We start from the raw sequence: 22,302 nt of genomic DNA on the forward strand, positions 1-22,302 counted from the left end.
TCAGTTTATAGAGGCACATGATGACGTTAATTTTTAACACTGTACAACAGGTCATCTCTGTGTGATATGTGAACACATTTCTGCACAACCATCTGTATATACTGTTTATGTTATACATATGTTGTATATATTATTCCCTGCCATTTTTGCACACCTGTTTTTATTGCTCTTTTTTTCTTTAATATTTATTACTTTTACTTTTTTTGATGTTGTATATAACTTTATGTAATATTTTCAGGGTGTTTTTGTAGATCTAATGCTCAGCAGAACAAGAGTGAAACTTTAATTGTAGTTATTAATCATCCACACAGCTCATAATGCATAAACAGCTGTGATTAAGAAATTTACCCTTACCCACACAAGTAACTCAAGCCTTTAAACTTTGAAATTTCTGTGAATCCAACAGCTTTCAGTCTTTTACACATGAACTGTATTTTATACATACTAGAGTGAGTTAAAGGAGGATCAGAGGAAACAGGGGTGGCTCGTATCAGTGGGGTATCAGTGCCCCACCACCTTGTATTAAAAGATTTTTGGCAGTTAAGACACATTTTGAAGGCTATTATTTGGGACCACCAGCAGTCACAGGAAAGCACATAGAATGATATGAAGTGAGGCTATGGGCTAACAGTAACGAGTCCAGCACTGTAGATCACACAGCCAATCAGTAAAAGCCGTGTCATGTGAGTGACACACCCCCTACATTTGAGCTTCAGTGGGTTATATTCTTATAGACTGTGTTAGTAATGTTTCCGTAATACGGCATCAGCAGTCGTGTTATGGTCTCAGTCGCAGATGTAAAGTAATGTAATGAAGTCATGGCCGAGGTGGATTATTTACTCTATCGTCATTTTCCCCCTAAAATGTGTTTGGAGAAGAAATTAAAACTTGATAGATTGAGCACACATTGTCTAACCAAAGTAGAAATAACACAAAAAAGGGACAGACAACAGAACTGTACATGTAGTGTGTTTGATTTGAATGAAAGAGTTACAGCTTTTCTGTTTACTGTGTTTACTATTCAGGGGAAATGCAGTATGAACCCAGTTAAGCATTACGGGCTTGAAACACTAAACAATTAAAAATCACTAATGTCCCAGATAGCAAAGAGACCTCGATTCAATGTTTACTTATAGTTGTATAGGTCAGTATCAACAACATTCTCTGTTTGGTCGAAACTTGGCTGGACAAATCGCAGTTCTGCGCATGCGCATCATTTGGATCGTAACGGCCAACTGCCACTTCAAGCTGAGGTAAAGGAAAGCAAAAAAGTATATTTTGTTCGTCACTTTAATATAGTGGTTTCCATGTGTAATGTTAAATATCGTTTTAGAGTTGTACTGTTTTATATTTTGAAGCTTTTATAACGTTCCTGCTTCATTGTTGTGTAATTTATCGTCCTGTTTGCGCGCGTGAGCTAAAGCTGCAGCTAACTCTGAGGTAAATATTGGAACCGTTTTAATTATTTAAATTGGCAACTTGAACACGACAAACTTAACAAACATAACTTTATGAGTTAATTATTTTCTAAACGCTAAGAGAGTCAGGTCATTTCGAGTGGAAATGAGCCACAAAACTCAGTTTATTTTGATTAATCGCAGCGCGAGGGGGAAAAATGTAGCCGTTCCTGTAAAACGAAGGCTTTAAGACCAAGCAGAAGCCTCTGCGTGCTCGTTGCTTCGGCAGTGGGCGGAAGTGATGCGCAAGCGGCAATCCCATTGGCTAGCGCTCACCGTCTGCGGTTTGAATTCAGCAAATAAGTTCGGGCGAAGCAGCGACCTGATTAATATTAATGAGCCCAACAGCCTATAAGACATTAGCGTGACAGACACTGAGCAGCTGACAATATGTACTCTAAAAATAGAAGTCGCCTTTGACAGTTGTAAGTTAATGTTGATAAATAGATGAAAATATTTTACACTGTAGTAACTTTTAGTGTGTTTTTAATCTCAGACCTCATTATTGTTAGTCTTTTTTTCACAAAAACCTGCCAATAATTCTCTAAGTTCTGTTTAATATGAAAAATATGCACTTCATTCATGTTGGAATAGACCTGTATGACTTACTTTCTTCTGTGGAACCCAAACTGTGTGATCCTGAAGATTTGTGCCGCCTCCTTCCCATGTCATTTCAGGGAGCTTTGAAGCTTCAAAAGGATGCAAAAGTACCATAAAAGTTTTATTTAAAAAAAATAATAAATTTGTATCAGTGAATAACAAGTTAAAATTCATTCTGTTTCTCACACAGAGCTATTATATGACTTCAGAAGACTTGGAATAAATGCAAACTGTGACAAACTGGAAAATTTTTCTAATCAATTTGAGATGTTGCTTATTTGAACCAAAAAAAAAATCACATGATTTTTTATATATTTTTTAAATGCTGTTTTTTTTATATATATATATATATATATATATATATATATATATATATATATATATATATATATATATATTTTTTTTTTTTAAATGCTGTAATTAGGTTTATGATTTATGTACAGCACTTTGGTCAATGAAAGTTGTTTTAAATGTGCTTTATAAATAAATTGAAATTGAATTATATTTTTATTTTCTTTATTGTCCCGGTATTTTACATTTGTTATTTTTGTCTTTCAGGTGCATTTCTAAAAACCCTTGAAAACAAGAGAATGAAAGAAACAAGCTAGAACAAGCGCCACTAATAACTAGAATTTACACTGTCTGAATAAAAAGTGAGTGGTGCTTAAAACATATTTTAGAAAAGATCAAATAGTTTATTAAATTTGGGAAATATTTAAAGCTGAAAAGATAGAATATAGAGAAATGAAAAAGAATGAGAGAGTCTGGGTGCTTGGCCCCCGAAAATGCTGCTTGCAGTTTTTATTATTATTATTATTGATGTTGTTGTTGGAAACAAAGACAAAATACTGTTTTAAGAGAATACATGTTTTACACATAATTAGAATATTTCTTTATGGTTTATAAGGAACCTGATGTGTGAAAACTCAGGGCCCTGGAGAAACTGGTGAACAATAAACCCAACACATGGATCAGTATCTGGATTAGAAAATGATATTTATTTAGGCATAATTCTTATTTCTTCTATTATTATTATTATTATTATTATTATTAGCAGTAGTGGTAGTATGAATACAGATCATATATATATATCATATATAAACTATTATTTAATATTTAAATAGTATTACTAAGATCAACAATAATAATAGTTAATATAATTTTAATAATATATTTTATACATAAATAACAACCACAATGGGGAAAGACACAAAACAGAATTAAAATCATCAGTCCCAATAAACACACAGGAGCATGTGTGTGGAGTACACATCGTTTAATTAACAATCACAATCATAAAACACAAACAGAAAAGACAGAAGCTGCAATCTTGAACATTTACTGAACAGTGACCTCTAGTCACAGATTTCTCTGCGTCACCGATTTCAGCACAACTCACACAGCTCGCGCGCTGCACTTCTCACTCCTCCATCCTTTTCTCCTGAAATTTTACTAGTTTCTGGACTGACAGTTCATTTTTAACATTTCCTTTTTAATTTTTTAATTTTACATAAAACACTACACACTTTATTTTGGATCACACAATCTCACAGTAGAAAACAAGGAGAACCCAAACCTCCAGTAGAACCCAAACCCAGCATATAGAGGCTGAGTGAATGTGGTGTGGACTCTGTGGAGGAGCTTCATCGTGTCAGAGACGCTGTAGAAGGACAGAGTTCCTGCACTGTGATCCACATACACTCCTATTCTGGGGGATGATGGAACTCTGAGTTTAGTCTTAATGTTGTTGTGATAGAAACAGAGAGGAGAAGAAGAAGAAGAATACTGCAGACTCCAGGACTGATTGTTGAGTCCAAACACACACTCATTACCCCGTCCTTTCCTGCTGATGTCTTTATATGAGACTGATACGGACACACCATCACCGCTCCACTCCACCTCCCAGTAACAGCGTCCACACACACTCTCCTTACACAACACCTGATACCAGTAATCAAATCTCTCTGGATGATCAGAGTACTGCTGCTCTCTCTCACTGCGTCTCACCGCTCTGTTCTTCTCAGACGGAATGAGGTTACGATGTGCCGTGTTGGGATCCAGAGTCAGATAACAGAAATCTGAAATAAAAGAGAAAAACAAACTGAACATGGCATGTTTTATTAAAAGTGTAAGCGCTAAGCGTATAGCCAATACATTAATTTACTTTTTAATATTTAACCGGAGAGTTGTAGTTTTTCGCCGTCCTTTTATCAGTACAAAGAAGCGTACCCGGAAGTGATAATGGACTACATTTCCCATGAGGAGGTCACCTCCGCCATTACTAATTTACATTTTAGAAAGAGCCAATGCGAGTTTAACAGAAGATGAACGCGACATACAAGGTAAGTGTGCTATTTTCTGCAGCTCTTTTATTGGTTTCTGGTTACAAAAATAAGAATTAAAAAGAAATGATATTATGGAAAAGTGTGCAGAAAGTTTGAGAAGTTAGTGTAGCAGCTCGCTGGATAACTGTGGTGCACTAATACTGTCCTCCTAAGGAGAGGAAATGCACAGTCAGATTATCAAAGTGTTCTCCTAGTAATCCTAACACTCAGCTAGACACACCTTACACCATGACCATCATGTCTGAAAAGTACTGTTTCATTTATTATTATTATTATTATTTAGGGCAAGTAATCTAGCCATGGGGGTCACAGTCCAGTGACTTCTGTGCCGGTCCCAAGCCAGGATAAATAGAGAGGGTTGCGTCAGGAAGGGCATTTGGCGTAAAACATTGCCAAATTTAATCGTCAGTATTCTGAATTTCATACCGGATCGGTCGAGGCCCGGGTTAACAACGACCGCCATCGGCGCCATTGACCTACAGGGGTGGAAATTGGGCTACTGTTGCTCTAGAAGTAGAGGAGGGAGGAGAGTGCGTAGACAGAGAGAGACGAGGAAAGGTAAGAGTGTAGGACTGAAAATAGGAACTCTGGATGTTGGTACTATGACAGGGAAAGGTAGAGAGCTAGCTGATATGATGGAGAGAAGGAAGGTGGATATACTGTGTGTACAGGAGACCAGGTGGAAGGGTAGCAAGGCTCGTAGTATAGGAGCAGGATTCAAGCTGTTTTATTATGGTGTGGATAGTAAGAGAAATAGGGTAGGTGTGGTCTTGAAGGAGGAGTTTGGGAGGAATGTTCTGGAGGTGAAGAGAGTGTCAGACAGGGTGATGAGTCTGAAGTTAGAGATTGAAGGGGTGATGTTGAATGTTATTAGTGGTTATGCCCCACAAGTAGGTTGTGAGTTAGAGGAGAAAGAGAGATTCTGGAGTGAATTAGATGAGGTGATAGACAGTATTCCCACGGGTGAAAAAGTGGTGATAGGAGCAGATTTTAATGCACATGTTGGTGAGGGGAACACAGGTGATGAGGAGGTGAGGGGCACGTTTGGAGTTAAGGAAAGGAACCTTGAAGGACAGATGGTAGTAGACTTTGCTAAGAGGATGGACATGGCTGTGGTTAACACTTATTTTCAGAAGAGGGAGGAGCATAGAGTGACTTACAAGAGTGGAGGTAGGAGCACACAGGTAGACTACATCCTATGTAGAAGAGGCAATCTGAAAGAGATTAGTGACTGTAAAGTGGTAGTGGGAGAGAGTGTAGCCAGACAGGATAGGATGGTGGTGTGTAGGATGACTTTGATTTTTTGTAAGAAGAAGAGGTCAAAGATAGAGATAGAGAAGAAAACCAAATGGTGGAAGCTGAAAAAGGAGGAATGTTGTGAGAACTTAAGACAGAAGGTGAGGCAGGCCCTGGGTGGTCAGGTAGTGCTGCCAGATGACTGGGAAACTACAGAAGAAGTGATGAGGGTGACAGGAAGAAAGGTGCTGGGTGTGTCATCTGGAAGGAGGAAAGAAGATAAGGAGACTTGGTGGTGGAATGAGGGAGTTCAGGATAGTATCCAGAGGAAGAGGTTAGCCAAAAAGAAGTGGGACATGGACAGGACTAAGGAGAATAGACAGGAATACAAGGAGTTACAGTGCAGAGTGAAGAGGGAGGTGTCTAAGGCCAAGCAGGAGGCATATGATGAGTTGTACACTAGGTTAGACACTAGAGAAGGACAGAAGGACTTATACAGGTTAGCTAGGCAGAGGGATCGAGATGGGAAGGATGTGCAGCAAGTTAGAGTTATTAAGGATAGAGATGGAAGGGTGCTCACAAGTGAGGAGAGTGTACAGGGGAGATGGAAGGAGTACTTTGAAGAGCTGATGTATGAGGAAAATGAGAGGGAAAAAAGAGTAGAAGGGGTGACCTCAGTGGAACAGAAAGTAGATACGATTAGAAAGGATGAAGTCAGGAAGGCTTTGAAGAGGAAGAAGAGTGGAAAGGCTGTTGGTCCTGACGACATCCCGGTGGAGGTCTGGAAGTGTCTAGGAGAGGCAGCAGGGGAATTTTTAACTAGTTTGTTTAACAGGGTTTTAGAGAGTGAGAAGATGCCCGACGAATGGAGAGGTAGTGTATTAGTGCCGATCTTTAAGAATAAGGGTGACGTGCAGAGTTGCAGCAACTATAGGGGGATAAAGTTGATGAGTCATACAATGAAGCTATGGGAAAGAGTAGTGGAAGCTAGGTTAAGGAAGTGGAAATTCGTGAGCAGCAGTATGGCTTCATGCCCAGAAAGAGCACAACAGATGCAATTTTTGCTCTGAGAATTTTGATGGAGAAGTATAGGGATGGTCAGAGGGAGTTGCACTGTGTGTTTGTAGACTTGGAGAAAGCATATGACAGGGTGCCAAGAGAAGAGCTGTGGTACTGTATGAGGAAGTCAGGAGTAGCAGAGAAGTATGTCAGAGTGGTGCAGGACATGTATGACAGGAGCAGGACAGTGGTGAGGTGTGTTGTAGGCCAGACAGAGGAGTTCAAAGTGTAGGTGGGACTGCATCAGGGATCGGCTCTGAGCCCCTTCCTGTTTGCTATGGTGAGGGACCAGTTGTCAGAGGAGGTCAGACAGGAGTCTCCTTGCACAATGTCGTTTGCGGGTGACATTGTGATCTGTAGTCAGAGCAGGGAGCAGGTGGAGGAAAACCTGGAGAGGTGGAGGTTTGCGCTGGAGAGAAGAGGAATGAAAGTCAGTCATAGTAAGACTGAGTACATGTGTATGAATGAAAGGGAGGGAAGTGGAACAGTAAGATTACAGGGTGAAGAGATGAAGAAGGTACAGGAGTTTAAGTACTTGGGGTCAACAGTCCAGAGTAATGGAGAGAGTGGGAAAGAAGCAGTGCAGGCAGGTTGGAATGGGTGGAGAAAGTTAGAAAAATAGAATAGAAAAATATCAGCAAGAATCAATAGGAAGGTGTACAAGACAGTGGTGAAACCAGCCATGCTGTATGGTTTAGAGACAGTGTCGCTGAGGAAGAGACAGGAGTCAGAGCTGGAGGTAGCAGAGCTGAAGATGTTGAGGTTCTCTTTGGGAGTGACAAGGTTGGACAGGATTAGGAACGAGTACATCAGAGGGACGGCTCATGTTGGACGTTTGGGGGACAAATTAGGGAGGCCAGATTAAGATGGTTTGGACATGTTCAGAGGAGGGAGAGTGAGTATACTGGTAGGAGAATGTTGGACATGGAGCTGCCAGGCAGGAGGCAAAGACGAAGGCCAAAGAGGAGGTATATGGACGTAATAAATGAGGATATGAAGCTAGTGGGTGCAAGTGTTGAGGATGCAGAAGATAGGGATAGGTGGAGAGTGATGATTCACTGTGGCGACCCCTGAAGGGAAAAGCCGAAAGAAGAAGAAGAAGACTTAGGGCAATTCCTTTCAGAGTGTTTTTTTTTTAAAGCTGTAATTAATGCAGCTGTTAAGGCAAATTTTATTAAACATAACAAGTATTGCCGATGATAGTAGTAGACAGTAGCGTTCTGGCACACACAGTGTGTAAAAATATATAGTTCAAATATCTTTAATATGGCATGTAAATTACACCAAAAACCACATCTAATGAAAGGAAGGTTTGATTAGAGGAAAATAAATGCTCTTTATCTCTGTAGCAGAAGATGGTGATGCAGTACAGCATGCAGTCAATACAACTGACAGAACATGTGTGTTTGAAGCTAAACACATAAACCCCTCTACAGGTAAGACTGTGCCTTATAGCATTTCTAATTTCATCACCTCATGTTGGTGCATGAGAACAGTAATGACCTCAATAACACCACATGACATATTGTTGCTCTTTCCTGCATGCTCTCTCTGCATTTAGTAAAGACAGCTGAGTCTGACAGCAGCCATATCTAATGCAGTGAGATCAGTGTAGTGGGGCAGTGACAAAGTTAGCGTGATGCTTACCGATTCACATGAGTCACCTGACCAGTCCCGGGATGGAAACCTGGGGCTTCCTGCACCCTATGCATCTTTTCAACATGGGGTACAAAGACTTTTTTCTTTAAATCCCTCGATTAGTTTATACCTGTAATCACTAGTATGCTAGAGGTTCTTTACACTCACTGTCCATCTTAATAGGAACACCTGTACACCTGCTCATTCATGCAGTTATCCAATCAGCCAATCATTTGGAAGCATCATAATGTATAAAATCATGCAGATACAGGTCAAGAGCTTCAGTTAATGTTCACATCAAACATCAGAATCAGGAAAAACTCCATGTTTTTTTTTTCACACCATTCTGTGTAAACTCTAGAGACTGCTGTGTGTGAAAATCTCAGGAGATTAGCAGTTTCTGAAATACTCACACCAGTTCATCTGGCACCAACAACCATGCCATGGTTAAAGTCACAGAGTTCACACTTTTTCTTCATTCTGATGTTTGATGTGAATATTACCTGAAGCTCTTGACCAGGATCTGCTTAGAATTGAAATAAAATACAAAAAAAATCTGTTTAACATGCCTGTTTCTAAGGTAAGAATTGTGTTTGTAAGTTAAAATGATGTCTGTTTCTGCTTTTATATGCAGACCTGCTGTTACATTTGCTATTCAGTAGGCCAGTAAAAGTTGTTTAGAAGGTAAACATCATTCTGGATTAATAATTCTATTAGCATCAATGGAAACAATATTGTTTCTAATTACATAAAGTGCTTTTGGTCCCGACAAGGAATGAAAACAGCTGGTGTGTGTGAGGGTGGACCTCACATATAATAAATACTGGAAATAGGTCCTACAAGTGACCACTCTGTGTGTGTGTGTGTGTGCGTGTGTGTGTGTGCATGCACGTTGGGTGTACATGTTTGTGTGTGTGTGTGTGTGTGTGTTTTAGACCTACATTTCAGAAAATCTTCTCTGCTCTGTGGCTCTGGTGGTGCAATGATCTGAACTGCCGCAGCTGTGGAAAGAAAAATGGAAATGAAGACAAAAAGCATCATCAGGTTGTGTAAAGGATGGAAACAGTTTAAAGTGATACAGTCAGTTTATTCATTTTAAATCAGTATTTTAGTTAAAAGGTGAGTAAACTGTCTGCAAAAAGAAAGCAGGAGCATTGCTAAGAAATAACACTTCACAGAGCAAGTAAAGACGTCCATTATTGTGTTTCTCCAGCAGGAACAGCTCCTCTTACCATGTGAAGGGATTTTGTTGAATTCCTCCTCACAGAATTCCTCGAGTCTCTTTTTCAGATCTGAGAGAGAATTTCTCACTCCATCAAATGAGAGATGTTGATGGACAGTGATGCTGGATGTGTGAAAGTCTGGTCTATGTAGTGGGGGAGACTGACGTCCAGAAGCTACAGAGAGCTACAGAAAGCAAATTAAAGTTAAAACAGCATGTGTAAACAAAGATTCCTGCAGTTACATTTATATAAAAGAATAAGGATTTTGTAGTACAGTGATGCATCTGTCAGTTTCAGTGCTTTAGCAGAATTCATGATTTTTTTAGTGTTCATGTTTACATCCATCAGTGTTCATTACATTACCCAGCATGCATTACACAAATACATCATATAACCATTTTGACTCTTCCTTATATGCCATCAGTTTTTGATGTTGTAGCCATAGATTTAGGAAAACTGTAGATACATTAGTCAGTGTTGGTGGCTACTGTGATCCTTCATTGCTCAACTGTCACGATAAACACATCAGACAAATGAAGTCATAGCTACTCGATCCCAAATCAACAAACTAATATTACTGAACTTAACTAAGAACTGAAGTCGAGTTAAAGAGAAGCTAAACAGCACTAAACAATAACAAACAGTAATAAACTGTGAAGTCCCCTGATCTCAGGATAACACCAGACACACTTGTGATGTCAGACAGGGACATTTATTCTTGCTTTAATGAGAGGTGTTTTAGAGAGTGTGTGAGGAACAGCTGGCTCTGTAAATCAGACAGTCAGTGTTACCTGGAGGAACTGGATGTGATCGTGTGTGTGTGAAAGCTGCTCCAGCTCAGTGACTCTCCTCTGAAGATCAGCAATCTCCTGCTCCAGTTGCTCCAGGAGTCGTTCAGCTTGACTCAGTTCAGCCTTCTCCTGAGCTCTAATCAGCTCCGTCACCTCCGAGTGCTTTTTCTCCATGGAGCTGATCAGCTCAGTAAAGATCCTTTCACTGTCCTCCACTGCTGTCTGTGCACTCAGCTGTTAGGAGACACACACACACACACACACACACACACACACACACACACAAGATTTAAAGCTCATCTATCATTCCCTCTCTTACTGGGACTCTAAATGACTCTGTGTCCATGTTGTGTGTGTTTCTAGGAGCAGCTCTGTCTCTGCTCACTGCTCACCTTTATAGTGTTCACAGCCTGTTTCAGCTCCTGCACCTTCTTCTGCTTCTCCTTTATTCTCTGCTGGGATTTCTTCTGCTCCTCCTTTAACTTACGCTGAGGACACATCAGTTATTTTCAGCTCTTTATGAAGTACGTTCATCTTTATTAGTTCCCACATCACAATACCTAATCACCTGGCAGCACAGTGTTGTAGAATTTCTATATGGTTACTGAATTTTGTAGTGTTACTAGCTAGAAATAACTTCCATGCTGCTTATGGTGAGTGGCAAAATAAAGAGTAAAAATTTATTGTTTGGCTGTTGGAAAAGGCCAGACTGATTACCAACACAACTGCTGCTGAATTCAGTTTAATTCAAATTTATTTGTATTGTTATTTTGAGAATACAAATTGTCACAAACGAGCTTAACAGTAAATGTTCTGTAGATTTCATGTCATGGGTTTTTTGTTCTGAAAGGATTCTCTGTGCTGTGAGTCCAGTTAGCTAGCAGATGGAAGATTAGCCCAGTGGATGAGTGCTAGATTTGGATTAACTCTGGCCACTGCAAATTCTTGTGTATGTGACATGGATGGGAGGTGGGTGTTCATCTGCCTCGCCCTGTCACAGTTCAGTGTTGGCTGAAATGTTCACTAAATGGTCTGACCAGATTACGACTATCGCTGAGGATAAATTTAACACTGTGTTAACGAGGACACATACAATTTTAATAAGCTTTTACAGAATCCTTCTGATACACAAATTGAAATTTAGGTTTTAAATCATATAACTGACTAAAGCACCTGTTTCTGGATGGGAAAATATAATTAAATTGATTGAATTTTGGAAGGTTTTCTCATTCTCACCTGTTTCTCAGCTCTTTCTGCTGCGGCTGTGACAGTGTCGTGACCTTTGTGATTATCCATCGTACACAAATAACAAATCCAGGTTTGATCAGTACGACAGTAGATCTTGATCAGCTTGTTATGTTCAGAGCAGATCTTCTCTTGTAGTTTTGCTGAAGCTTCAATTAATGTGTGTTTCTTTAAACCAGAAATTTCCAGATGAGGTTTCAGGTGACTTTCACAAAATGAAGTCAAACATATCAGACAGGTCTTGATGGCTTTGCGTTTTCTCCCAGTGCAGAAATCACACTCCACATCTCCGGGTCCAGCGTAACAGTGAGCAGGAGAAGCAGCTTGGAGTTCAGTCTTCTTCAGTTTCTCCACCACGTCAGCCAACATGTTGTTTCTGCGTAGAACAGGCCTTGGAGTGAAAGTGTCTCTGCACTGAGGACAGCTGTAGACGCCCTTCTGATCCTCCTGATCCCAGCAGCCATTAATACACACCTTACAGAAACTGTGACCACAGTGGATAGTCACCGGATCCTTCAGGAGATCCAGACAGACTGGACAGCTGAACTGGTCCACTGAAAATTGATCTGCTGAAATACTGGCTTCAGCCATTTTCCTGAACTCACACACTGAGAAAGAGAAAGAGATCAGTTTTGTTTTCACTGAAATGAGGAGTTACTTCCTGGTTCTCTGAGTGTTTGAGAGAGGAAGAGGAGGAGCACAAATGCAGAAAGGTTATGAATCCTCCTTTGTTAACCATTTCATCTCCCTTCAGTGCATAAATATAACCCATGTAGCTACACTTCACAATTATCTGCCCAATCGGCTGGTGGTCTTTCTGATTCTGCCTGTACTTTGACTGTTTTCCTTCACAAGTCCTTCTTCTTTGAACTTTTTTCTCAAAGTTTTGCTGATCAGGTGAATAAAGTGGCCTTCTTTCCTCATAACTTAATTCCTTCATCTTAGTCATTTTTGCAATGACTTTTAACCAGCTGGTGTAAAGGTAATTTAAAGTAGATGTATGTAGTCAGTTACCTTCAGTTACATACAGATGCCTCTAGCAGAGTAACCACATGGTGTAGTTCATCATATTAACTGTGGATTAACTCTAACAACCAGAATAATATTAAGTGTCCAAATACTTTTTTAAATCTAATTATCACCAGTATATCTATTATTTTAAACATTTTTTAACATAATATCATCCAATATTTTTAAACATAATAATCATTTTTGTGGAATGTTTTGCTTGAGAAGTGCACTTGTGCTTTTTTTCTTTAAAGTAAATGCCACTTGTTTTGACATGTTGTTTTCTAATGCACTAAAATTCATACAGTTGTAAATGTGACTTAAGTCTCCAAAAAAAAAAAAAAAACCATTTGGGGCCACCCTATTTTAATATTGTTAAATGTTTTAAAATGAAATTTCAAGACAAAGTGTTTAGAAACAGCTTTAGATTTTAAAAAGTGAACGTACATTTTAGATCTTAGAATACATGCTGAAAATTAAAATGTTTTAAAAGGTATATATGATTGTAATGTGGTGTTATTTGACTCAAAATGTCTTTCTGAACAAAATTCACCCTTGTGCTATATGAGCATTTTTGGATTTCTAAAGCAGGGTTTCATAAAGATTTTCCATCCAGGGTCCCCTTTAACTGTTAAAGAAAGAAGAAGACATCAGACATCTTGAGTAAATATGTTTATGCTATTCTTACTATTCAAATATTATCATCTTCAGTCTCCTCAGTGCATCTGTCTGTTGTTTAGGACGGTCTGTATAAGTACTGGTTTGAGCTTGTTTCGTTGCTCAGACATGGCCTTATCTTAACTGAAGTAATGCTCAACTGTTTGTGTTTTATTTTCATTTTAAAATACTGCCATTCTTCAGCCATTTTCCTGAACTCACAGAGAGAGAGAGAGAGAGAGAGAGAGAGAGAGAGAGAGAGAGCAGCACTCAGAGATCAGTTTTGTTTTCTGTGAATGAACTTTGAGCTTCTGTGATTATAGTGTGACAGAGACACTGGGTGGAGCTTTAAAGTGTAATGGGTGGAGCTTTAAGTGAGGAGGGTGTAACTAACCTCCATGGCTATAAGTAATATAATGTGATGTAATGGTATTAATTATTAAGGTGATTAATGTGACAGGATGAGTTTCTGCACATTTTCCTGTGGATCACGCAAAGATTTTCCCATTACCTCATACTTCTCATTGTCTCCATTCCACCTCAACCTCCATTCCTTCTATATAAATGGACTGAACCTCTGTGTGAAACTGAGGTGTAATTAGCACAGTTATGTAAACAATGGCTAATCGTCCATCCCTCTGGTTAAGTTGACTGTATGGTCGTGTGAATGGTTGGAGCGTCTCTTCCTCTCAGCTCACACAGGTAGATTTGAGATCTCTAATACATTTTTGGTCCTAAGTTTAATTTGATCAGCCATTCAGTGTGTAGTAAAGAGTCAGCACTTGATTCATTTCAAACCTGATTTGGAACAGAGTCTGTCAGGCTTTCTGAGATATACCAGTACAGCTGTATAAAGCTGCAAATGCACTAATCGCTCTATAATCCAGTAAGAGAGTCTTAACATCCAAGATTTAAGGAAATAAACAATAAACACGTGACTAGTTGAACACCAGAAGGTTTAAAATGTAACTGACTGGTGTTAGTTTACTGGTGAGAATGGTGTGAACAGTATTTTCACCAGCAGAGGGCGGAAGTGGGCAGTAGGGGGAAGTTTGGTTTCTTTTTTAAGTCGCATTCTGTTGCTTGTAACTTTCTCTCTGAGTGATCATTTTCCATGTAAATATAGCCGAAATCACAGCACAGCCGATGTCTTTAACTTGTGTGTGTGGTGATTTTGTCAGACGACGTGGCGGTTATAAAATCAGGATTTTAGCAGCGCAGAGCAGCAGCTTGGAAATGGCTTGGAAGTGACTGCTGGTTAACATGTAGTCTTAATGAGCCGCGTTTCACTCCCTATTTCAGACTCGTTCCGCTGTCTGACAACAGAAACAGAAAAATGGGTCAATGTGAACAGCTTTACTGGGAATTCGGCTTTATTAAAATACAGTATGTGAGCACAGAGAGAAGGAGAGAAGCAAACAGATGTAAAGGGCTAACACCAGGCAGAATGCAAACACGACGCCATGACGTCACGGGCACGCTAATCAGCGCATGACGTCACATTTAGCGACTTTTCGAGCAGGCTTTAGCTACTTTCCATTGAAAGCAGTTGGCAGCAGTGCACTGAGGAGAGCCATTATCTGTCTTTAAACGCTTTTAAATGCATTTTTCAGGTGAGTTTGTGTAAATTGTGGCACCTTTTAGTGAGTGTGTGTTGTTAAAATCACTGCAGCGTCGAATGTTTGTGTGTATTTGATGTGTATGTTTCCAGTAAGAGAGATTAGCTGCTTCTCCTGCTCACTGTTCCACTGGGCCTGGAGATGTGGAGTGTGATTTCTGCACTGAGAGAAAACACAAAGCCGTCAAGTCCTGTCTGATTTGTCTGACCTCCTTTTGTGAACCTCATCTGAAAGCTCAGCATGAAGTTCCAGCTTTGAAAAGGCACAAGCTGGAAAAAGCCACGACGCAGCTACAGGAGAAGATCTGCTCACAGCACCACAAGCTGCTGGAGATCTACTGTCATACTGACCAAAGCTCCATCTGTTATTTGTGTACGATGGATGAACACAAAGCTCACAACATCATCTCAGGTGTGTCAGAAAGAACCGAGAAACAGGTGAGAACTAGCAAGTGGTCATTTTGTTGGTAATCAGCGTTATCTGTACACTAAAAGTCACAGTTTACTTGAAGTACCATTAATGTACACTTATTGAGATTATACTTAATATAATGCTGAGGACGATTGTTTTTATTTTCTCACAGCATGAGCTAAAGGAGGAGCAGATGAAATCCCAGCAGAGAATCCAGGAGAAGCAGAAGAAGGTGCAGGAGCTGAAACAGGCTGTGAACATTATAAAGGTGAGTAGTGAGTAGAGCAGATTCACCCACGCCTCAGCTCCAAACTGTGTTGTAACTAATAAATAAATAATAATAATGTTAGTCCTGTCTGTATTTAGTCATTTAGAAAGGCTATTCAGAAAGGAACTCGACACGTTTCGAGGACATTGACTTGTTATGAGGACCTCGATGCAGGACATTGATTTGTTTCCTTTAATATTGTTTAATTGTCTCCAAACTCCAGAGTAGTTGGGGTTCTGGTCTAGTGATTATAGCCAGCTTTTGCTGAGGTAATTGCTGATACTCCTTTCTATGTTAAAAAAAAAATGTTTACATAGAAAGCTGGAGTTTTTTCACAGAAGGTAATGTAGGATCAGTCTATGGTGGCCGAGTGATACCTAGTCCTGGAGTCTTTTATTGGTATTGATGGTTTGACTCTCTTTAACTGTTGACTGATGTAGTAACACGTAATTACAATATATAAGTATTAATACATAATGTAACTAGGAAGTTAACTATGACGATGAATGTTATTTGAGCTTTAAAATTAAACTGTGTGTGTGTCTCCTAACAGCTGAGTGCACAGACTGCAGTGGAGGACAGTGAGAGGATCTTTACTGAGCTGATCAGCTCCATGGAGAAAAAGCGCTCGGAGGTGACGGAGCTGATCAGAGCTCAGGAGAAGGCTGAACTGAGTCGAGCTGAACGACTCCTGGAGCAACTGGAGCAGGAGATTGCTGATCTTCAGAGGAGAGTCACTGAGCTGGAGCAGCTTTCACACACACACGATCACATCCATTTCCTCCAGGTAACACTCACTGTCTGATCTACAGAGAGAGCTCTGTACGCCTCTTTCCACCCTGCAGCCAGCTGCACCAGATGTGCGTAAGGTTGATCTCAAGTCAGTCCTAAATCATACGTTGTGAGGCAGCAGTAGTACCCACTCCACCACTGTGCTGCCCATGTACCTTACTAATAATCTCAATTTGATTTATGATGAAGAAGCTTTCTATGCTAGCTGATATAAAATAATGTTACATTCAAACTAGACTATGACAGAGCTTAAGTTTGACTGTTGCGACTGGCTTCTAGTCTCCAGGCCTGGAGTTTACGAAAATAACGAATGTACTTGTCTTAGATCACAAGTGTGTCATGTCTAATTTTATCTGTGATTGTTTATTCCTATTACCCTCCTTTTTACTGTGTAGAGTTTCCAGTCTGTCTCTTCTGGACATAAGGACTCATCAAGCATCCACGTTAATCCACGTCTCTCATTCGACGGTGTGAGGAAGTATCTCTCAGACCTGAAAAAGCGACTGGAGGAATTCTGCACTGAGGAATTGAAAATCTCTCCACATGGTGAGTAAACACGTGCTGACAAAAATATTTGATGTGTCTTTTTTTTTTTTTTCCAAAAGGCCAATTGTGTTTCATTATTTTATTCTGTTGTTTCCACAGATTCTGCAGTTCAGATGATGTCACCCTCAGAGCCAAAGAGCAGGCAAGATTTTTTGAAATGTATGTCACTCTCTCACACACACACACACACACACACACACACACACACACACACAACCAATTATATCTGTTCAACACATACGCTTGGTTAATCCACTTCTAGCAATTTTCTTCTGTCTTTTGTAGTTTGGCTTTTGTTAATTCTAATTAGAAATGGTAGTATCTATGTATATATAGCTTTTAAAGCTAACTAGTTCAACACAAATTAAACAATGCACTAATCAGTGTGAAAATTGGCTGTTTGTTTTACGTGCTCAGCTTCATACTAGCTTCATTCTCAGATTGTAGCAAAGCAAACTAACTCTACTAGCTACATACACTCGCTAGAGGCATAAACAATCTCTGCTACTTCCTTCCAAGCTTTATTTTTCTTCATAATGTCTCTATGCATGTTTAATGAGAGGTAAAATTTGACAGGGAAAGATGAAGCTAAGTTTTTCTAAAGTTTTGGTGCATCAAACTGTAAATGGGAACTAATTACAGGTAAGAACTAAAGTAATGAGAGGTAACTGAAGAAACACTGAACCACATACATGCCATAGGACTGGACAGAGGAATCATTCAAGCCCGTCATTAGGATTTGTTGCTTTGCTGTGTCATGCCTGCTTTATACCTGAGATGAAATGTCAGTTGTCGCTGAAATCATGGCTCCTTCTTACACACCTACGTAGAAACTCAATGATCATTTGTCGCTTTGTCACTTGCTAGTGTGAACATAGGTTTAGGTAAGAAACAGTATAAATAGGTTGGTGTCTCACTTAAGTAATAAATGTATTTTTTTAATTATACCTTACATTCTTCTCATTTATTTCAGATTTCTGTTCTCTGACTCTGGACCCCAACACAGTAAATCAGCACCTCATTCTGAGTGACAACAACAGAGTGCTGAGACACAGCTGGAGAGACCAGGAGTACTCTGATCATCCGGAGCGGTTTGACTACCACTGGCAGGTGTTGTGTGAGGAGAGTATGCTTGCACGCCATTACTGGGAGGTGGAGTGGATGCGAGATGACGATGTGGAAATATCCGTCTCGTACAGAGAGATCTGCAGGAAAGGATGGCGCGACGAGTGCAAGTTTGGACGCAACGATCAGTCCTGGTGTCTGCGCTGTTCTTCCACGTCTCTCTGTTTCTATCACAACAACATTCAGACCGAGATCCAAGGGCCATCATCCTCCAGAATAGGAGTGTATGTGGATCACAGTGCAGGAACTCTGTCTTTCTACAGCGTCTCTGACACGATGAAGCTCCTCCACAGAGTCCACACCACATTCACTCAGCCTCTATACGCTGGGTTTGGGATCTACTTGTTAGATGACGAAATAACTGTGAGGTTGTGTGATCCAGAGTAATGTGTGTAGTGCAGTAAGATGTGTTCCAGTTTCTCACAACTATATATATATATATATATTGTTAAATTGACTTGTTAATCTCTGACACTTGTAGGAATACAAATATGAGAGTCACTGTTTTCCAGTATGCTGAATGACATCAGCTAAATGATTATGCTGAGCAAAGTTTCTAGTAGGAGGTTTCTGCCAGTTCCTGTTCTCTTTACTGTGAGTCAAACAAGCATAGTAACTGAGGCTACCACCTTTTGTCTGTGATGGCTCTTGGTGCCTCTGCCCCATTCTTTGCATTGGTGGCCATTGTTCATGATCATCATTACCTGAGGTGTGGACTTTTCTTTATCTCTATGATAATGAAGTGTGTGAGTGGTTTAGTTATGCTGATTGGATTAGAGCTGGTGAAACTGCAGAGTCTGGGGAGGGTTCCTATAACTCTGTACTTCTTTTCCATGTTTTGCTTAAAGGTGTCACCTGAGTGCTTTTGTCTTCACCTATAAGGACTGACCCTTAAAATGTGTATAAAACTACAATGTGCAGATCTCTTGTTTAGACTTGATGACTGCAGAGTGAAACAGCACGTTCTCAATAAAGAATCCTGCTGAAGATATACCCGAGTCTCCTGGTCTTCACTTCTGAGTTTCCAACACACCCCAACTTTGATTTTGGCTCTGTGTAGAAGCATCAGTTACACTATTATACACAACATGTACAAATAAAAATGGAAATGAGTTTTTTTAACACTGCTGTGTGGAAATTAAACTGTTTTAGATTTGTTACATAAACGTAGCGCATGTGCTCTAATATAAAAGCTCTAAACTTTTATCTTTCTAAGTGCAGACTCGGCATCAGCAGAAACACGACGAGCAAGTAGAACACGGTTCTCTCCATCTTTACTGCTGAGATCTCTGACATTCTCTCCTATACATCAATGTCCTTAAATAACCCCAGCTTTACCTGGACATTCTCTCTGCTTACTAAACACAATCTACGCTCAGGTCAATCATTAAACCCAGACTTGTGAGATATGGGAATTTAATCTTCCAGAGCAGGAATTTCCGAAAAAAGGAGGAGAGAAGGAGAAAATATTACAAGTGACTGTTCATGGTGTCGCTACATTTCTATTCTGATAAAGTTCAATAACTTGGTGCAATCATAAATGGTTATGACATTTTATATTTATAAGTGAACTATGTTCATGATTCTGTTGAAAATGATACAGAAGTTGTTTGATACCTGATAATAACATAAAGTAATAATATTTCAGAAAATTAAAATGTTTCTCTTTGCTCCAGTCAAACTGCAAAGTTTATAAAACTAATGTTGTAGCTGCAATTTTACAATTACTGTAATCCTGTAGCTACCAACTTACAAGTAATGCTTAATTTAAAAATATTATTCAATTCAATTAAGAAAATAAATATGAAACAAAACTCAAAACTAAATTTTCTAATTCTTTGTCATTTTTTTAGCATCTTTCTTCTGTAGCATCTTTGTTTCTATTTAGATAATACACATAATACAGACATAAGACTTTTACAGAAAATATAGAACAAACGCTATACTGTGTGAACAATGGACATATGGACGAAGCAAGAGACAGAAATGTTTTTGGATTGTTTGCACGTGTCATTTTAAAACACAAAGGCGCTATGACACCAGTGTGTATTTGGTGGCTTTGTGGTAAAAGCCTTGCCTTAGGCCAATGAGCTTGCTAGTTCAAGTGCAGCTCATTGCTGTACTCAGTTTTTTGGGTGGAGAAATGGTGCTAAAAGGGCAGGTTTTTGTGCTGTTTACTTAGCTATATGACTGTCACTTATAGGAAGGTGAAAAGGACTATAAAACAGGTCCTTAGTGTGAGGTCCTGTGGCTCATGTGGATGAGTGTCACCTCTGGGTTAAGAGGTTGCTGGTTCAAACCCCAGCCGGGATTCCAGGATCTGAACATAGATGCTTCAGAAGTCAGCAGAAAGTGTGGGATGCCCAGAGGGTGTGATGGTGGCAAGGTGGGTAACATGTGAGTAGTTGCCCCCCCCCATGGTTGTGGTAGGCGAATGATGGGGTTATGATGCAGTGAGGAAGAGTGTTAATTTAGTTTTGCATAACAGGGGGAGCACTGTGAAAACTAAGTCACTACTCCTTCTCCAAGTCATCTGACCCCTCACCAGCCCAGTCCCCAGAGGGGCAGCTGTCCAGATATTACCCCTTCAACCAGGACCACACCCTCTAGACCTCCTGCACCTTTCCCTCAGCCTGTCATTGATTCCTGAAGCATCTACGTTTATATTCTGGAATCCCGGCTGGGGTTTGAACCAGCAACCTCTTAACCCAAAGGTGAGACTCATCCACATGAGCCACAGGATCTCACGCAAGTGAGCTCTTTTATAGTCCTTTTCACCTTCATATAAGTCACTGTCGTCTCAGTTCATATAAGTAAAGTGCATAGACTTGAACCAGTTACATCACACACCATCTTGGTTTAATATTTTTACGACGCAAAAGCCTGACCTAATATTTAACATCTAACACACCAAGTAGAGACAAAAGCTGACTTCAAACCAGCACCTGTTGAGTCCAGCGACAAGGTGTTTACCACAAAGCCACCAAATCCCCTCGCAAACACAGTGGTGTCATAGCGCCTTTGTGCTTCAAAATGACACCCTCCAAAAAAAAAAAAAATATGTAGAACATAATATTGTGTGTATATATATTTGCCTCCTGCTTTAGTAACATCCTTAGTTCTCTTCAAGCCTCATGTACAATAATGGCCTGGTGGAAAAAATGAACGGAACAGTGCAGAGGTGCAATTATTATTATTATTGATGTGGAAAACCAAGACAAAATATTGTTTTAAGAGAATACATGTTTTACACATAATTAGAATTTTTTTATGGTTTACAAGTAACCTGATGAGTGAAAACTCAGGGCCCTGGAGAAACTGGTGAACAATAAACCCAACACATGGATCAGTATCAGATTAGAAAATGAGATTTATTTATGTATAATTCTTATTACTTCTATTATTACAAATACACATCATATATACTTTATATAAGCTATTATTTAAAATAAAAATAATATTATTAAGATCAACAACAACAACAATAATAATAGTTAATATTATTTTAATAATATATTTTATACATGTAGCACCCCCTGCCCTCCTAGGATTTACTTCTCCTAAGTTCTGTTAGGGTGGAGCCCCGGGTTCAGGTAATGTGTCTCTCAATGAAAATATTAAAGTCGTTACTCCCCTCTAGTATTAATATTAATTATGAGCTAAGCTATCCTTTTCCTTTAACAGATCGGATGGATGCTGTCAGCGGACCTACATTAACGGATTTCACACTCCAGGTAAGTGTAGGTCAGTACCCTTTACTTTCAGTGTAAACTAATATTCTGATACAGAAATGAACTCACTACTCAGCAGAAAGTATCAAAATTAGGAAGATTATTTATTAACACAGATAAATATACCAACAAATATATAAATATTTACACAAATAGATCAATTAATAGATAAATAGGTCAATAAATAAATAAAATAAATAAACAGAAAGTGTGAAAGGAGAGAAACAGAAGAAACTATTCACTATCTATGACAGTGTCACATGGATCAATAACCCCAATAAAGAGAGCTGTTCACCTTCAGGTGTCTCTGTGTGACTTATTTCAAATACTAATCAGTTAATAAACACACTCTAACTAATTACTTTATATGTCCTCTTTTGAGAAAAGGTCAATACCCTCTTTGAACGGTGAAATGAGTGTCACAGACTATGTACAGGGGGATTAAAAGTGCAAAGAAGATAAATACAAGGCCTTACATAAGCATTCAGATTTCAAACAACACTAACACTAATGACTTGTGAGCTCACACACACACACACACTCACACTCAC

The 22,302-nt window shown here is 39.4% G+C and overlaps 2 protein-coding genes and 1 long non-coding RNA gene across 3 annotated transcripts; 2 read left to right on the plus strand and 1 right to left on the minus strand.

Annotated features, from left to right (window-relative positions):
• Window positions 1–3,318: 3,318 nt before the first annotated feature.
• LOC113536939 (tripartite motif-containing protein 16-like) lies at window positions 3,319–12,277 on the minus strand. Its single transcript, XM_053231702.1, has 6 exons — window positions 11,586–12,277; window positions 10,742–10,837; window positions 10,350–10,583; window positions 9,568–9,742; window positions 9,277–9,336; window positions 3,319–4,135 (listed from the first exon to the last, which is right to left on the minus strand). The coding sequence occupies exons 1-6, from the start codon at window positions 12,183–12,185 to the stop codon at window positions 3,585–3,587; spliced, it is 1,716 nt and encodes a 571-aa protein (XP_053087677.1). The 5' UTR covers window positions 12,186–12,277; the 3' UTR covers window positions 3,319–3,584.
• On the plus strand, window positions 4,286–11,994 carry LOC128317868 (uncharacterized). The gene is made up of 4 exons (XR_008301296.1): window positions 4,286–4,399; window positions 8,047–8,133; window positions 9,271–10,873; window positions 11,861–11,994. It is a non-coding gene; the product is annotated as an uncharacterized LOC128317868 (long non-coding RNA).
• A 2,582-nt stretch (window positions 12,278–14,859) lies between the features above and the next one.
• On the plus strand, window positions 14,860–19,011 carry LOC128317807 (tripartite motif-containing protein 16-like). Its single transcript, XM_053231617.1, has 7 exons — window positions 14,860–14,872; window positions 14,975–15,315; window positions 15,462–15,557; window positions 16,111–16,344; window positions 16,745–16,895; window positions 16,995–17,054; window positions 17,869–19,011. Exons 1-7 carry the CDS (start codon window positions 14,860–14,862, stop codon window positions 18,405–18,407), a joined length of 1,434 nt encoding a protein of 477 aa, XP_053087592.1. The 3' UTR covers window positions 18,408–19,011.
• Window positions 19,012–22,302: the final 3,291 nt, after the last annotated feature.

The sequence above is a fragment of the Pangasianodon hypophthalmus genome, chromosome 30 (assembly GCF_027358585.1).
Source record: "Pangasianodon hypophthalmus isolate fPanHyp1 chromosome 30, fPanHyp1.pri, whole genome shotgun sequence".
Classification (NCBI taxonomy): Eukaryota; Metazoa; Chordata; class Actinopteri; order Siluriformes; family Pangasiidae; genus Pangasianodon; species Pangasianodon hypophthalmus.

Coding starts and splice junctions, on each gene's coding strand:
- LOC113536939 (XM_053231702.1), bottom strand. CDS start 12,185: ATGGCTGAAGCCAGTATTTCAGCAGATCAATTTTCAGTGGACCAGTTC. Junction 10,838..11,585: donor CAGAAAGAGCTGAGAAACAG/GTGAGAATGAGA, acceptor ATGTGTCCTCAG/CGTAAGTTAAAGGAGGAGCA. Junction 10,584..10,741: donor AGGCTGTGAACACTATAAAG/GTGAGCAGTGAG, acceptor GTCTCCTAACAG/CTGAGTGCACAGACAGCAGT.
- LOC128317807 (XM_053231617.1), top strand. Junction 15,316..15,461: donor CAGAAAGAACCGAGAAACAG/GTGAGAACTAGC, acceptor ATTTTCTCACAG/CATGAGCTAAAGGAGGAGCA. Junction 16,896..16,994: donor ATTGAAAATCTCTCCACATG/GTGAGTAAACAC, acceptor TTGTTTCCACAG/ATTCTGCAGTTCAGATGATG.